Source organism: Oncorhynchus clarkii, chromosome 26, assembly GCF_045791955.1.
Source record: "Oncorhynchus clarkii lewisi isolate Uvic-CL-2024 chromosome 26, UVic_Ocla_1.0, whole genome shotgun sequence".
Lineage (NCBI taxonomy): Eukaryota > Metazoa > Chordata > Actinopteri > Salmoniformes > Salmonidae > Oncorhynchus > Oncorhynchus clarkii.
The window spans coordinates 22441210-22458347 of NC_092172.1; the positions used below are offsets into that span (position 1 = coordinate 22441210).

Below are 17138 nucleotides of genomic sequence, written 5' to 3' on the forward strand. Positions count from 1 at the left end.
AATACTTTTTTGCCCCACTGTATGTTACTGTTTTATTGGCTATATAGGCTCCCCAACAACACTATGTTTAATAAAATAAAATAAAAATACATTAGCTTATTTATTTGACCATTATATTATTTCATGTGTATTTTACTGTCCCTGGTCTAATTATGTCACACATATAACCCACTTTCTGTGAGCTCAGAGTTCCTTTTTTGATGACTTGGCAGCAAATATACAGTGCCTAGGTAAAACTAATAAACAGTCCTAGTATTATGGCCTTTGGGCAATGGGGTCCCTATTAAGTTGACCCTACCTGTTCTACTGCATACTTTTTCATCTCACAGGAATGTTGTTTACCTTCTTAGGTGGGACTTTCAATGTTGATTCAGAGTCAATACAATTATTGATCTAATTACAATTTAAATGCATATCCAATCCACTGTGGCACTTCAAGGCATAATCTTCTAAATATCTGTCATGTCCTGTCCATAGCAATTGGCACTACACTGACTTTGATTGAAATCGAAATTGTTTGTCAAGTGCTTTGACTGTGGTGGTCTATTGAAGGGCCCATTATTCCATTATCTATCATTCTATTTAATATAAGGGGTTTCAAGAAACTGTAGAGAGTATTTCTCATTTTAAAGAGCCATTGAAGCCTCAACTAACCAAAAGCTGTCAGCAAAATGTCCCTTTGGACACCAACACTTGTCGTGCCAGTTGTAGACAAGTCAGTATAACATGATCATGCTATAAAGCAGGCAGAGTGCTCTTTTCTGCAATATTAGTTTTGATTTGAATGAGTATATTGATCCACTTTTTGTGTGATTGTTGTGAGGCTACAACATCAGTAAGATAAGTCATCTGTAACAGAGGACTGGTTATAACAGCAAAATAGTTTTATAATTCCCTCCAACTAAGGTGGGAACATTCCCATTTCTGTTCACGCAGTTTGACAAACACTATCAAAATCATTTGAAAGAAATCGTTTAAGTGCATAATAATACTGTGTTTGTTTTATATAATCACACAAGCCCCATGTATTTCCCTTTGTTTTATATAATCACACATGCCCCATGTATTTCACTTTGTTTTATATAATCACACATGCCCCATGTATTTCACTTTGTTTTATATAATCACACAAGCCCCATGTATTTCCCTTTGTTTTATATAATCACACATGCCCCATGTATTTCACTTTGTTTTATATAATCACACATGCCCCATGTATTTCACTTTGTTTTATATAATCACACAAGCCCCATGTATTTCCCTTTGCATTTTTTACATTTTGTACTTTGTACACTTGGTACAGTTAAAATGAAATTATCTGATTTTCATTTTCGGTGAAGCCGAAGGACAATTATTGCCCGGACAATACAGTTTCTATTTTGTATACTATTTTGTATAGTATTTAATATGATAGATGAGTTAGGACAAATATTTGATTACTTTATTTGTCCATCAAAGTGGAAAATGTGTCTTTAGTACTGTATAGGGAGGAGCACAGTGTCAGCCTCAGTGCTGCCCCTGGAGATATGTAGAGGTTAACTAAGTGTGTTGCTCAAGAACAACAGTAGGAAGTGGTGCCAGGGATCTGAAACCAGCAACCTTCTGATTATTGATCCGTTTCTCTAACCTAACACCATCTCAAATTGAAATAAGTGTTTGACACTTTGAATTGTGGTTGTTTGTCTGGAAGAGGATAGGCCATTGTTGAACTGGGTGTCTGCAATCAAATATTTCTCAACAGAATTTCAAAAAGGAATGAAAACGAGAATGTGGTATATATGCACAGCCTATTGCCAACTTTATTTTGGCAAAAATAAAATAAAAAATGAATACGAAGCTGAAACAATTTCTCCTACTTTTAGCAGATTACTTTGCAGGAACATGAACAAGTTGAACATAAATAGAAAACTAATCTAAGCAGTAAAGGGATGGTAGTGGAGAGTCATTCATCTTCTCCTGCGTCGTGACCTTGTGACCTGGGTCTCCTCCGGGGTCACGCACTCTGTCCTCTGGCAGCCACATTTATTGATGTGGATGTAGGAGTGGTTGAACTTTGAACCGTCTGGGCAGATCATCTCCACTTCCTTCTTGGTGGTGGATTCTTCCCGACAGCAGGTACAAGAGCGCTCCATCATGTTGGCCTCAAGAGAATACCTGAAAACAGAAAGGAGAGATGATGTCATTATGTGGAAGTAATGATTGTAGCAGTTGTAATTATGTAACATTGGCTGCGTTTACACAGGCTGCCTAATTCTGATCTTTCTGACCAATCAGATGAGCTCTTTTGACAATAATTGGGAAAAATATCAGAATTGGGCTGCCTTTGTAAACACAGCCATTGTAACATAACATATTACTGAAAATATAATTTGTAGTTTGCATTTAGACAGGCAGCCGGATTCTGTTTTATTGGGAGGAATGTGTTAGTGTTCCTGAAATATTTCAGGAATGATCAAAATACTCACATGGCGTAGGTGACACAGGATCCACTGCATGTTGTCACTTCCACCGTGTTTGCAGACTTGCAGCCATTGCTGTCCAGGTACACTTTGCTCTTTGTCACGTTGCATGGCTTAGTTATTGGAATACCTGCACATAAAAGTGACATTTTCAAATGAATTAACGTTAATCATCCTGAGGACCATGGCAATAGCTAAAACACTTTCCCCAATGCCTGATAAAGGGCAAGAATGATTTACAAATGTCTATCAAAAAGGATGGTGTTAAAAAGACACTCACAGCCATGGCAGCAACCATCTGGAGCAATGACTTCAGTTCCCTTAAAAACAAGAAAATGGAAGAAAAAACAAGAACATTTTTAAGTCACTGACGTAGCATTTACCAAACTGTCTCCACATATTTTTCAGTGCAGTGTTCTTGTATTGTTCACTTTAAGCAACAGGTGTCAATAACCTCACATAAATACACAGTAGGCATACTATATTAAGCAACAGGCCTTGGTCTGAGTGACTGGGCATGTTTAAACTTTATTTCACAAATGATTTTGCACATTGTCCAGTTGTTTTTAAATGGGCCAGTTATCCGGGCCCAGATAATTTGCCAGATGGTTATTGTAACTCACGGGTACGCAGTCTTCTGGGTGGAAGACAGGGCACACAGTCTTAGCCTCGATTGGGATGAGTTGGTCCTGAATCTTTACGCACTCATACTTGAGACACTTGTTTCCCGATGGTATCCAGATGGAACCAGGCTGTAGAGGTGAGAATATGAAAGATATCAACAGGAGATTCTTCAAATGATATACGATATACTGTATCATTGCTAAGATAGTTATTTTGCATAAAACTTTATTGCTACAGTAAAATTACATGTTGATGTTTTTAAATAATCAAGTGAAATAGGACTGATATGTTTTACGAATTGTAAAAAAAAAAAAAAATACAAATTGAGAATCTGTGAGAGATAAATAATGCGTCTTGATGCTATTTTACCTGAATAGTGTGTGTGGTGTTATCTGGCAGCATAACCACACAGCTTGTCTGTACACACTTCCCACAACACTGCCCAGGAACGGCTTGATGATCATAGCCCTGAAAGGAAGAAGACAGACCAGAGAGGAGAAAACACAGAGGAATCAGTGTTATTATAATATTTTGACATGGATAAGAACTCACATTACACTAAGTATGTTGAATTACATAATGAGGCCAAAGGGTGTCGATGCGTCAATGGAGATCACTTACCTGCTGGCAGTGAGTGTCACATTCAGTAGGATGACACTCAATGATATGTAGATGGCTTTGGGCATCTACACTGTCACCACACACACAATTCTTACACTTGTCCTCAGGAACATTGGCACCAGGCTGGAATGAGAAAATATGATATTTGTATCTAAAGTCTATGAATTGAGACACTTTTTTTGTCCTATCTAATCTCATAAATGGATTGACCAAAAACATTGTTGGCACCCTGATAGAGGCCTCTAATTGCTTAAAGGAGGAATTTGCATAGTTTAACTTGTTTTTTAATTAATGTATGCAAGTAAAAATAACGTTGTACTCTTTAATTAAGTTGATAATTTAGAAGTGGTGGGACTGGCCAAAATGAAAATAGCATAGAATGCATTCTCACCTGATATTCAGTGTTGTTAAACACACAGACATCCTTTGGCACTGTGGGGCAAAGAACATGGATAATCATTCAATAATGCAACTAACCTGTTGGGATTTCTAGGATATGCACAAATACTGTACACGCACACTCAAACACATGCAGACGCAAACTCACCGCATTGATAAGTTAGGCAGCAGACTCCCATAGTTGCCTCTGTCTCGAATCCGACTGGGCAAGTTATCTTGGAAGTAGAGCATCGTGTGACATCACACTCTGTTTGGAAAGAAAAAACTATTGTTTTAAAAACTATGCGAATGGCCACAGTGGTTGGATTTTTTTTTTTACCGAGATGTTAAAAAGCCCACATATAAAGCACATTATCCAAACAAGTCACTCACCGCATTTGTCCTTTTGACAACAGTCAACGGTTTCTACGACCTTAACTTGGCCCTCCTGATCACAGGTGAGAGGAGGCTGATGTTGGCATGCCATAGGCTGGCACTGGATTTCCAGACTGTACGGGTCACACACACACTCCTGGCAGTTGCTCACCCAGGTCTCATTAGCCTGCAATGAGGAACAATTTAAGTACACTAAGGCTTGTATGGACACTACCAGTACAAAGTTCAATCATTCAGTGTGTGGAATTAGTAATTACTGAAGCGCTTTGAGGTTTTATGAAAGCACTATAGAATTGTAATACATTATTATTATTATTATTATAATTATTATTATTGCATACATTACTATACATGATTGCCAAAAGTGAAATACAAGCTACATTACCTTTTTTTTCAATTTTCGTCTATATTACATACTCAAATCTAACTGCCTGTAGCTCAGTCACTGAAGCAAGGATATGCATATTCTTGGTACCATTTGAACGGAAACACTTTGAAGTTTGTGGACATTTTTGTCAAAAATGAAAAAGGCATGCTGTCGTACAAGGTTAGTAGCTACAGTTTACGACATATACATGGTTTCCGGATACTCCCGTTAAGCCCAGCTCATTGGATATCTAGCTAGCTTTGTTTTACCCCGATTGGTGCTTATTTGACAAAGATACAGTTGTTCAAGTGATGGTCGCCCGAGTCATCGGCGTGCCATGAAGGCGTCGCTCTCTGACCAAATATGGTGTTCTATAGGATATACTACACCCCTAATGATATAGTGAAGTCTTGTTACCTTCTAGGATCTCTGAGGAATACATACGAATGTGATTTGACTCATTGAAACAACATTTAAGGTGAGATTTTCACAGATTCCTTTCTTTGCAAATTGAACGAGTGGAAATATAAAATAGATTGTGCGTGCTATATGGACCTTTTTAGGATAGGAAAAGGGATTTTATTAAACAAAACGACACTTCATGTTATCTCTGGGACCCTTTGGATAGTAAATCAGAGCAAGATTTCAGAATATAAGTATACATTTTACCTTCAGAGGTGAATTTATCAAACCTATCACAGTGAAAAAATTGTGTTGTTGTTAGGAGCTCTACTCAAACAATTGCATGGCATTTTTTTGCAGTAATAGCTACTGTAAATTGGACAGTGCAGTTATATTAACAGGAATTTAAGCTTTCAGCCGATATAAGACACTTATATTTACCGACATTTGTTGTTTCTCTAAAATCTGCGATCTTGACATAACGCGCTGCATGATTTACAACTGTCCCATTGATGGGACGCCGATCCTTAAGTTAATGTGTATATCAGAAATGAATAGTTTCTCTTCCCTGCTTAAACCTGTGAGTGAAATTCAAACACAATTTTACCTCTTTCCATTCTCCATTTGGCAATGGGCAAATATCTAATGAACCAAAGAGAAAAAAATACATTACAAAAACTAAGTAATTGAAATACATTCCACAACTTCATTTTGATGATGCATTTTATATTACCGGAAGCACTTGAGGAAATCAATATCAATCAAAATAAACCAAAACCCGCACAATTGAAGTATCTGTGAAAAATGCTGTGGATATTTTTTGTTTGTTATACAAAAAGCTGATCCAGCTTTCAAAAGACCACTACAGTAGCAACGAACAATTAACACTTTGTCCTTCCCAAAGTGAAGGTCAGCAGGATGTAGCTACTATCACAGCACCATACAGTAAGTCACCACACCCTCATTATACAATGCTGTTATTTGACCATTCTTACCACAGCTGGGGATACAGTAGTTTGAGCTGGAACTCATAAGAGTGGTCCCAGGGGGACAATAACATCCCTCCAATTGTATATCTCCCATGACACTGAACTCATTTTGAGTCTGGATGAATTTGAAATTGTACCTGCAGAGATATTCAAAAAATGTTTCAATAGCTGAAAGACTTTTGCCCATTATTATACCCATCCACTGAACAACAACAGCATTATACATACCAGGCATTACAGGTTGGTTCAACTTGTGGACCGCAGGCTTTATAAACCTTGGGTTTCTCACATGTGAAGTCTGTAGCGGGGGAGATAAAAAGGTTAATAACCAATAAGCAACATCATAGAAAAGCTATCTGAGCTTTATGGTCTTGAGGAGTGACCTACTTACCACATTGTCCATTTGTATAATTTCTCCACTCAATACAGACTCCTGCTTGTGCACATGCATCAGCATAGGTCTGCAAGCTGGTGCAGCCAATGGTAACATCATCCATATTACACGCATCAAAGATACATGCCACAAGGAATGGCTCGTAGGGGATTATCTTATGGCAACTCTCAAAGACCCTAGAAAAGATGTCACGCTTCAGTTAGAGTAGATACTTAAATATGATAATTCACTTTGTTTTGTCATCAGGCTTTGTCAAATGATTGCCGTGTTTTAGTATGTCAAGTTACTGTTGGCACTGAGATTATTATGATTGGGAGGTTATCGATCCGACATAAGAGCTAGGTTTACTGTAAATACTAATTGCTACTTACTTGCTTTGAATGAGATGACAAATGGGTGGATCACAGCCTCGTGGTGGTGTCGGCTCTGGTGGTGGTGGTGTGCACTGACTGTTATTGTGGTCAGCAACATGCCATTGGTGTGCCATGTCAGGACAAGATGAATCGATAGTCCCATTTGGCAAGCGGCAGTCATCTGTCCGGTTGTTGTCACATGTACCTGAATAAGATTGAAAACCATTGTTAGACAATGAGACATCATGGGGTAATCATCTTAACAAAGTGACCATAAAACACCTGTACTCACCACACTGTCCCTCAGTGTTGCCACTGAACTTGTCCCAGGGCAGGTATATGCTAAACATAAGACCAGTGAATGACACCTTGGCATTAATTGCTGGTATGACTAAAAGGGTCTCAATTCCGTTGTCTGTGATGCGGAAGTCCTTGGTCTCATATGCTGGGATGATGCGTTTCTGGTTGACATAAATCTAGGACCAAAATATTAAGAGATGGACAAAATGGTTACAATAATTCAATATTTTTATACCCAATAGTATTCTAGAACTGTATCCTATATCTAATACATAAAGGAAGTATATCAATCTTAAATGGAAGCTAATCAATATCTAAGCTAAACCCAAAACGAATCCCTCTTAAATGAAAAAACGACTGAAAATGTCTTGAACATACAGTATTTGAGATATTTTAATTACCAGACTTGTGAAATCTCCATCAACGTCCTTCTTGGTCATGAATATCTTGTAAGATTGATAATAAATTGTCAGAGACTGAGGACAGGAAAGTCCATCTGGGGCATCACAATAGTAATTGTCGATTACAACACTGAAGTTGTACTTTGGCAGGATTTCTTTGACCAAGACGTAAGAACAATTTCCTTGGAAGCCATAGTATGTTCCATCAAAGGTGACATAGTGAGGGTCTCCCCAACCATAGCAGATACCTTTGTAAGAAGAGAATGATTAGCATTTAAAAGGACACAGATGTGGAATGTTTTATGCAAAATTAATGGTGCTGTGCTGAACGTTTTCCAATGTTAGACATGCATATACATTTACTGCTGGTAACTATTAGATAAACCTAAACAAGTCAAACTAAAATCAATGGCTAAAGTAGAATTTGTGACACAAAGAGTAAACATATCTATTTTTTTTGGGGGGGGGGGTGGTAAACTTACATTGACACTCATAGTGGAAACAGCATCCAGATTCGTCAAACACTTGGATTGGAGGATAGTTATTTTCACATGTTATAGGCTTCGGAGTCTCACAATGTACATGCTCATAACTAACTTTCCCGTTGGTGCATGTTCCGTTGGTGCATTGGTTATGTTTCCAGCTGTCACCATTCTACAAACACAGAAATATATTAGGCCTACATGAAATGTCCATAAAATCATTCAATTATTTTTGTAATGTAATCATCCCTTTGTACATAATAATTCCTATGCAACAAAAGTTATTATCTATAGCAGAGTAAAACCTGTCTTGGAGGATGGTCATGGTCACAGTTCTTCTCAGATGGATATGTTACATGCGGAACTGTTATTGTTGGGGGCTGTGAAGTGGTTGGTGAAGTAGGAGTAACTGGGGTAGTTGATGTACCACAGCTGGTCAAATGTGTTTCTATTTCACAAGTCTTGTTGCAGAGACCAATGTAGCACCATCCATCATGGTCAGAGACATTATAAACAATTGAGCCTGAAAGTAATTTGAGGTGTAATCATTAAGCAAGTTTTCCAACTTAACATGTGAAATGACATACAAATTGAACATCACTAATAGCTGAACTAATAGTACAAAAGGTTTCAAACTTGGAAAGGTGAAAAATAAAACTTACCAATGAGGAAATCAGTATGATTGAAATGGCAAAAAGAACAATGATGGGGTAATGTGACTGGAATCGAAGGTTTCGCTGTTTCACCAGTTATTACAAAAAAGGGAGTTGTAGGAATAATAGTAGTGGTGGGAGGCTGAGTTGTTGTTTTTGTTGTAGATGGAACTGTTGACGTTGACGTTGTAGTAGTGGGTGTAGGAGTAGTGATGTGAGGACCTGTCGTTGTTGTGGTGGTGGTTGGGATGTGTGTTGTGGTTCCACATTGACAACATTTCACCCGAATCTCATAATCAAAGCACTTTTGCTGAAGACCTTGCATATTGTTTTCACAAATCAGTCCAACGGATGGATTGCAAGTCACGTCTTGGCCAAGCTGCGAGATCTGAAGTCCAGGGTATTGTTTTGCTCTACATTCAACTGCCTCTGGAGCTGAGCAAATGTGATAACCAGCAGAAATGATGCTCTTAATGGATTCATTATCTCCACCTTCAGAGCCAGACGTTGGCTGACCAAGGTTGATCCAGTCTGACCACACACATTTTTCTTCACCACCGCATGTGGTCGGTGTTACTCCTGTTGAGGTTGATGTAGGAGTAGTGGTTAGAGTTGTACTAGGGCTGGGAGTCTGAGTTGTTGTTTTTGTTGTAGGTGGAGCTGTTGATGTTGACGTTGTAGTAGTGGGTGTAGGAGTAGTGATGTGAGGACCTGTCGTTGTTGTGGTGGTGGTTGGGATGTGTGTTGTGGTTCCACATTGACAACATTTCACCCGAATCTCATAATCAAAGCACTTTTGCTGAAGACCTTGCATATTGTTTTCACAAATCAGTCCAACGGATGGATTGCAAGTCACGTCTTGGCCAAGCTGCGAGATCTGAAGTCCAGGGTATTGTTTTGCTCTACATTCAACTGCCTCTGGAGCTGAGCAAATGTGATAACCAGCAGAAATGATGCTCTTAATGGATTCATTATCTCCACCTTCAGAGCCAGACGTTGGCTGACCAAGGTTGATCCAGTCTGACCACACACATTTTTCTTCACCACCGCATGTGGTCGGTGTTACTCCTGTTGAGGTTGATGTAGGAGTAGTGGTTAGAGTTGTACTAGGGCTGGGAGTCTGAGTTGTTGTTTTTGTTGTAGGTGGAGCTGTTGATGTTGACGTTGTAGTAGTGGGTGTAGGAGTAGTGATGTGAGGACCTGTCGTTGTTGTGGTGGTGGTTGGGATGTGTGTTGTGGTTCCACATTGACAACATTTCACCCGAATCTCATAATCAAAGCACTTTTGCTGAAGACCTTGCATATTGTTTTCACAAATCAGTCCAACGGATGGATTGCAAGTCACGTCTTGGCCAAGCTGCGAGATCTGAAGTCCAGGGTATTGTTTTGCTCTACATTCAACTGCCTCTGGAGCTGAGCAAATGTGATAACCAGCAGAAATGATGCTCTTAATGGATTCATTATCTCCACCTTCAGAGCCAGACGTTGGCTGACCAAGGTTGATCCAGTCTGACCACACACATTTTTCTTCACCACCGCATGTGGTCGGTGTTACTCCTGTTGAGGTTGATGTAGGAGTAGTGGTTAGAGTTGTACTAGGGCTGGGTGTCTGAGTTGTTGTTTTTGTTGTTGGTGGAGCTGTCGATGTTGAGGTTGAAGTAGTGGGTGTAGGAGTAGTGATGTGAGGACCTGTCGTTGTTGTGGTGGTTGGGATGTGTGTTGTGGTTCCACATTGACAACATTTCACCCGAATCTCATAATCAAAGCACTTTTGCTGAAGACCTTGCATATTGTTTTCACAAATCAGTCCAACGGATGGATTGCAAGTCACGTCTTGGCCAAGCTGCGAGATCTGAAGTCCAGGGTATTGTTTTGCTCTACATTCAACTGCCTCTGGAGCTGAGCAAATGTGATAACCAGCAGAAATGATGCTCTTAATGGATTCATTATCTCCACCTTCAGAGCCAGACGTTGGCTGACCAAGGTTGATCCAGTCTGACCACACACATTTTTCTTCACCACCGCATGTGGTCGGTGTTACTCCTGTTGAGGTTGATGTAGGAGTAGTGGTTAGAGTTGTACTAGGGCTGGGAGTCTGAGTTGTTGTTTTTGTTGTAGGTGGAGCTGTTGATGTTGACGTTGTAGTAGTGGGTGTAGGAGTAGTGATGTGAGGACCTGTCGTTGTTGTGGTGGTGGTTGGGATGTGTGTTGTGGTTCCACATTGACAACATTTCACCCGAATCTCATAATCAAAGCACTTTTGCTGAAGACCTTGCATATTGTTTTCACAAATCAGTCCAACGGATGGATTGCAAGTCACGTCTTGGCCAAGCTGCGAGATCTGAAGTCCAGGGTATTGTTTTGCTCTACATTCAACTGCCTCTGGAGCTGAGCAAATGTGATAACCAGCAGAAATGATGCTCTTAATGGATTCATTATCTCCACCTTCAGAGCCAGACGTTGGCTGACCAAGGTTGATCCAGTCTGACCACACACATTTTTCTTCACCACTGCATTGGGTAGGTGTTACTCCTGTTGAGGTTGATGTAGGAGTAGTGGTTAGAGTTGTACTAGGGCTGGGAGTCTGAGTTGTTGTTTTTGTTGTAGGTGGAGCTGTTGATGTTGACGTTGTAGTAGTGGGTGTAGGAGTAGTGATGTGAGGACCTGTCGTTGTTGTGGTGGTGGTTGGAATGTGTGTTGTGGTTCCACATTGACAACATTTCACCCGAATCTCATAATCAAAGCACTTTTGCTGAAGACCTTGCATATTGTTTTCACAAATCAGTCCAACAGATGGATTGCAAGTCACGTCTTGGCCAAGCTGCGAGATCTGAAGTCCAGGGTATTGTTTTGCTCTACATTCAACTGCCTCTGGAGCTGAGCAAATGTGATAACCAGCAGAAATGATGCTCTTAATGGATTCATTATCTCCACCTTCAGAGCCAGACGTTGGCTGACCAAGGTTGATCCAGTCTGACCACACACATTTTTCTTCACCACCGCATGTGGTCGGTGTTACTCCTGTTGAGGTTGATGTAGGAGTAGTGGTTAGAGTTGTACTAGGGCTGGGAGTCTGAGTTGTTGTTTTTGTTGTAGGTGGAGCTGTTGATGTTGACGTTGTAGTAGTGGGTGTAGGAGTAGTGATGTGAGGACCTGTCGTTGTTGTGGTGGTGGTTGGGATGTGTGTTGTGGTTCCACATTGACAACATTTCACCCGAATCTCATAATCAAAGCACTTTTGCTGAAGACCTTGCATATTGTTTTGACAAATCAGTCCAACGGATGGATTGCAAGTCACGTCTTGGCCAAGCTGCGAGATCTGAAGTCCAGGGTATTGTTTTGCTCTACATTCAACTGCCTCTGGAGCTGAGCAAATGTGATATCCAGCAGAAATGATGCTCTTAATGGATTCATTATCTCCACCTTCAGAGCCAGACGTTGGCTGACCAAGGTTGATCCAGTCTGACCACACACATTTTTCTTCACCACCGCATGTGGTCGGTGTTACTCCTGTTGATGTTGATGTAGGAGTAGTGGTTAGAGTTGTACCAGGGCTGGGAGTCTGAGTTGTTGTTTTTGTTGTAGGTGGAGCTGTTGATGTTGACGTTGTAGTAGTGGGTGTAGGAGTAGTGATGTGAGGACCTGTCGTTGTTGTGGTGGTGGTTGGAATGTGTGTTGTGGTTCCACATTGACAACATTTCACCCGAATCTCATAATCAAAGCACTTTTGCTGAAGACCTTGCATATTGTTTTCACAAATCAGTCCAACGGATGGATTGCAAGTCACGTCTTGGCCAAGCTGCGAGATCTGAAGTCCAGGGTATTGTTTTGCTCTACATTCAACTGCCTCTGGAGCTGAGCAAATGTGATAACCAGCAGAAATGATGCTCTTAATGGATTCATTATCTCCACCTTCAGAGCCAGACGTTGGCTGACCAAGGTTGATCCAGTCTGACCACACACATTTTTCTTCACCACCGCATGTGGTCGGTGTTACTCCTGTTGATGTTGATGTAGGAGTAGTGGTTAGAGTTGTACTAGGGCTGGGAGTCTGAGTTGTTGTTTTTGTTGTAGGTGGAGCTGTTGATGTTGACGTTGTAGTAGTGGGTGTAGGAGTAGTGATGTGAGGACCTGTCGTTGTTGTGGTGGTGGTTGGGATGTGTGTTGTGGTTCCACATTGACAACATTTCACCCGAATCTCATAATCAAAGCACTTTTGCTGAAGACCTTGCATATTGTTTTCACAAATCAGTCCAACGGATGGATTGCAAGTCACGTCTTGGCCAAGCTGCGAGATCTGAAGTCCAGGGTATTGTTTTGCTCTACATTCAACTGCCTCTGGAGCTGAGCAAATGTGATAACCAGCAGAAATTATGCTCTTAATGGATTCATTATCTCCACCTTCAGAGCCAGACGTTGGCTGACCAAGGTTGATCCAGTCTGACCACACACATTTTTCTTCACCACCGCATGTGGTCGGTGTTACTCCTGTTGATGTTGATGTAGGAGTAGTGGTTAGAGTTGTACTAGGGCTGGGAGTCTGCGTTGTTGTTTTTGTTGTAGGTGGAGCTGTTGATGTTGACGTTGTCGTAGTGGGTGTAGGAGTAGTGATGTGAGGACCTGTCGTTGTTGTGGTGGTGGTTGGGATGTGTGTTGTGGTTCCACATTGACAACATTTCACCCGAATCTCATAATCAAAGCACTTTTGCTGAAGACCTTGCATATTGTTTTCACAAATCAGTCCAACGGATGGATTGCAAGTCACGTCTTGGCCAAGCTGCGAGATCTGAAGTCCAGGGTATTGTTTTGCTCTACATTCAACTGCCTCTGGAGCTGAGCAAATGTGATAACCAGCAGAAATGATGCTCTTAATGGATTCATTATCTCCACCTTCAGAGCCAGACGTTGGCTGACCAAGGTTGATCCAGTCTGACCACACACATTTTTCTTCACCACCGCATGTGGTCGGTGTTACTCCTGTTGATGTTGATGTAGGAGTAGTGGTTAGAGTTGTACTAGGGCTGGGAGTCTGAGTTGTTGTTTTTGTTGTAGGTGGAGCTGTTGATGTTGACGTTGTAGTAGTGGGTGTAGGAGTAGTGATGTGAGGACCTGTCGTTGTTGTGGTGATGGTTGGAATGTGTGTTGTGGTTCCACATTGACAACATTTCACCCGAATCTCATAATCAAAGCACTTTTGCTGAAGACCTTGCATATTGTTTTCACAAATCAGTCCAACGGATGGATTGCAAGTCACGTCTTGGCCAAGCTGCGAGATCTGAAGTCCAGGGTATTGTTTTGCTCTACATTCAACTGCCTCTGGAGCTGAGCAAATGTGATAACCAGCAGAAATGATGCTCTTAATGGATTCATTATCTCCACCTTCAGAGCCAGACGTTGGCTGACCAAGGTTGATCCAGTCTGACCACACACATTTTTCTTCACCACCGCATGTGGTCGGTGTTACTCCTGTTGAGGTTGATGTAGGAGTAGTGGTTAGAGTTGTACTAGGGCTGGGAGTCTGAGTTGTTGTTTTTGTTGTAGGTGGAGCTGTTGATGTTGACGTTGTAGTAGTGGGTGTAGGAGTAGTGATGTGAGGACCTGTCGTTGTTGTGGTGGTGGTTGGGATGTGTGTTGTGGTTCCACATTGACAACATTTCACCCGAATCTCATAATCAAAGCACTTTTGCTGAAGACCTTGCATATTGTTTTCACAAATCAGTCCAACGGATGGATTGCAAGTCACGTCTTGGCCAAGCTGCGAGATCTGAAGTCCAGGGTATTGTTTTGCTCTACATTCAACTGCCTCTGGAGCTGAGCAAATGTGATATCCAGCAGAAATGATGCTCTTAATGGATTCATTATCTCCACCTTCAGAGCCAGACGTTGGCTGACCAAGGTTGATCCAGTCTGACCACACACATTTTTCTTCACCACCGCATGTGGTCGGTGTTACTCCTGTTGATGTTGATGTAGGAGTAGTGGTTAGAGTTGTACCAGGGCTGGGAGTCTGAGTTGTTGTTTTTGTTGTAGGTGGAGCTGTTGATGTTGACGTTGTAGTAGTGGGTGTAGGAGTAGTGATGTGAGGACCTGTCGTTGTTGTGGTGGTGGTTGGAATGTGTGTTGTGGTTCCACATTGACAACATTTCACCCGAATCTCATAATCAAAGCACTTTTGCTGAAGACCTTGCATATTGTTTTCACAAATCAGTCCAACGGATGGATTGCAAGTCACGTCTTGGCCAAGCTGCGAGATCTGAAGTCCAGGGTATTGTTTTGCTCTACATTCAACTGCCTCTGGAGCTGAGCAAATGTGATAACCAGCAGAAATGATGCTCTTAATGGATTCATTATCTCCACCTTCAGAGCCAGACGTTGGCTGACCAAGGTTGATCCAGTCTGACCACACACATTTTTCTTCACCACCGCATGTGGTCGGTGTTACTCCTGTTGATGTTGATGTAGGAGTAGTGGTTAGAGTTGTACTAGGGCTGGGAGTCTGAGTTGTTGTTTTTGTTGTAGGTGGAGCTGTTGATGTTGACGTTGTAGTAGTGGGTGTAGGAGTAGTGATGTGAGGACCTGTCGTTGTTGTGGTGGTGGTTGGGATGTGTGTTGTGGTTCCACATTGACAACATTTCACCCGAATCTCATAATCAAAGCACTTTTGCTGAAGACCTTGCATATTGTTTTCACAAATCAGTCCAACGGATGGATTGCAAGTCACGTCTTGGCCAAGCTGCGAGATCTGAAGTCCAGGGTATTGTTTTGCTCTACATTCAACTGCCTCTGGAGCTGAGCAAATGTGATAACCAGCAGAAATTATGCTCTTAATGGATTCATTATCTCCACCTTCAGAGCCAGACGTTGGCTGACCAAGGTTGATCCAGTCTGACCACACACATTTTTCTTCACCACCGCATGTGGTCGGTGTTACTCCTGTTGAGGTTGATGTAGGAGTAGTGGTTAGAGTTGTACTAGGGCTGGGAGTCTGAGTTGTTGTTTTTGTTGTAGGTGGAGCTGTTGATGTTGACGTTGTAGTAGTGGGTGTAGGAGTAGTGATGTGAGGACCTGTCGTTGTTGTGGTGGTGGTTGGGATGTGTGTTGTGGTTCCACATTGACAACATTTCACCCGAATCTCATAATCAAAGCACTTTTGCTGAAGACCTTGCATATTGTTTTCACAAATCAGTCCAACGGATGGATTGCAAGTCACGTCTTGGCCAAGCTGCGAGATCTGAAGTCCAGGGTATTGTTTTGCTCTACATTCAACTGCCTCTGGAGCTGAGCAAATGTGATAACCAGCAGAAATGATGCTCTTAATGGATTCATTATCTCCACCTTCAGAGCCAGACGTTGGCTGACCAAGGTTGATCCAGTCTGACCACACACATTTTTCTTCACCACCGCATGTGGTCGGTGTTACTCCTGTTGATGTTGATGTAGGAGTAGTGGTTAGAGTTGTACTAGGGCTGGGAGTCTGAGTTGTTGTTTTTGTTGTAGGTGGAGCTGTTGATGTTGACGTTGTCGTAGTGGGTGTAGGAGTAGTGATGTGAGGACCTGTCGTTGTTGTGGTGGTGGTTGGGATGTGTGTTGTGGTTCCACATTGACAACATTTCACCCGAATCTCATAATCAAAGCACTTTTGCTGAAGACCTTGCATATTGTTTTCACAAATCAGTCCAACGGATGGATTGCAAGTCACGTCTTGGCCAAGCTGCGAGATCTGAAGTCCAGGGTATTGTTTTGCTCTACATTCAACTGCCTCTGGAGCTGAGCAAATGTGATAACCAGCAGAAATGATGCTCTTAATGGATTCATTATCTCCACCTTCAGAGCCAGACGTTGGCTGACCAAGGTTGATCCAGTCTGACCACACACATTTTTCTTCACCACCGCATGTGGTCGGTGTTACTCCTGTTGATGTTGATGTAGGAGTAGTGGTTAGAGTTGTACTAGGGCTGGGAGTCTGAGTTGTTGTTTTTGTTGTAGGTGGAGCTGTTGATGTTGACGTTGTAGTAGTGGGTGTAGGAGTAGTGATGTGAGGACCTGTCGTTGTTGTGGTGGTGGTTGGAATGTGTGTTGTGGTTCCACATTGACAACATTTCACCCGAATCTCATAATCAAAGCACTTTTGCTGAAGACCTTGCATATTGTTTTCACAAATCAGTCCAACGGATGGATTGCAAGTCACGTCTTGGCCAAGCTGCGAGATCTGAAGTCCAGGGTATTGTTTTGCTCTACATTCAACTGCCTCTGGAGCTGAGCAAATGTGATAACCAGCAGAAATGATGCTCTTAATGGATTCATTATCTCCACCTTCAG

The 17138-nt window shown here is 41.6% G+C and overlaps 1 protein-coding gene across 1 annotated transcript in view; it reads right to left on the minus strand.

Annotated features, from left to right (window-relative positions):
• Positions 1-1890: 1890 nt before the first annotated feature.
• Positions 1891-17138, minus strand: part of LOC139384582 (mucin-5B-like) — a 53555-nt gene continuing 38307 nt past the window's right edge. The window contains exons 42-60 of the mRNA XM_071129414.1: positions 14712-14855; positions 8472-8689; positions 8167-8338; positions 7685-7932; positions 7276-7459; positions 7002-7188; positions 6628-6806; positions 6465-6534; positions 6243-6373; positions 5855-5889; positions 4476-4644; positions 4252-4350; positions 4096-4136; positions 3705-3827; positions 3453-3551; positions 3083-3211; positions 2740-2779; positions 2466-2589; positions 1891-2154 (exon numbers count right to left, since the gene is read on the minus strand). Coding sequence (XP_070985515.1) covers positions 1947-2154; positions 2466-2589; positions 2740-2779; positions 3083-3211; positions 3453-3551; positions 3705-3827; positions 4096-4136; positions 4252-4350; positions 4476-4644; positions 5855-5889; positions 6243-6373; positions 6465-6534; positions 6628-6806; positions 7002-7188; positions 7276-7459; positions 7685-7932; positions 8167-8338; positions 8472-8689; positions 14712-14855 — 2600 coding nt within the window. The 3' untranslated portion in view covers positions 1891-1946. The remainder of the gene's footprint in view (positions 2155-2465; positions 2590-2739; positions 2780-3082; positions 3212-3452; positions 3552-3704; positions 3828-4095; positions 4137-4251; positions 4351-4475; positions 4645-5854; positions 5890-6242; positions 6374-6464; positions 6535-6627; positions 6807-7001; positions 7189-7275; positions 7460-7684; positions 7933-8166; positions 8339-8471; positions 8690-14711; positions 14856-17138) is intronic.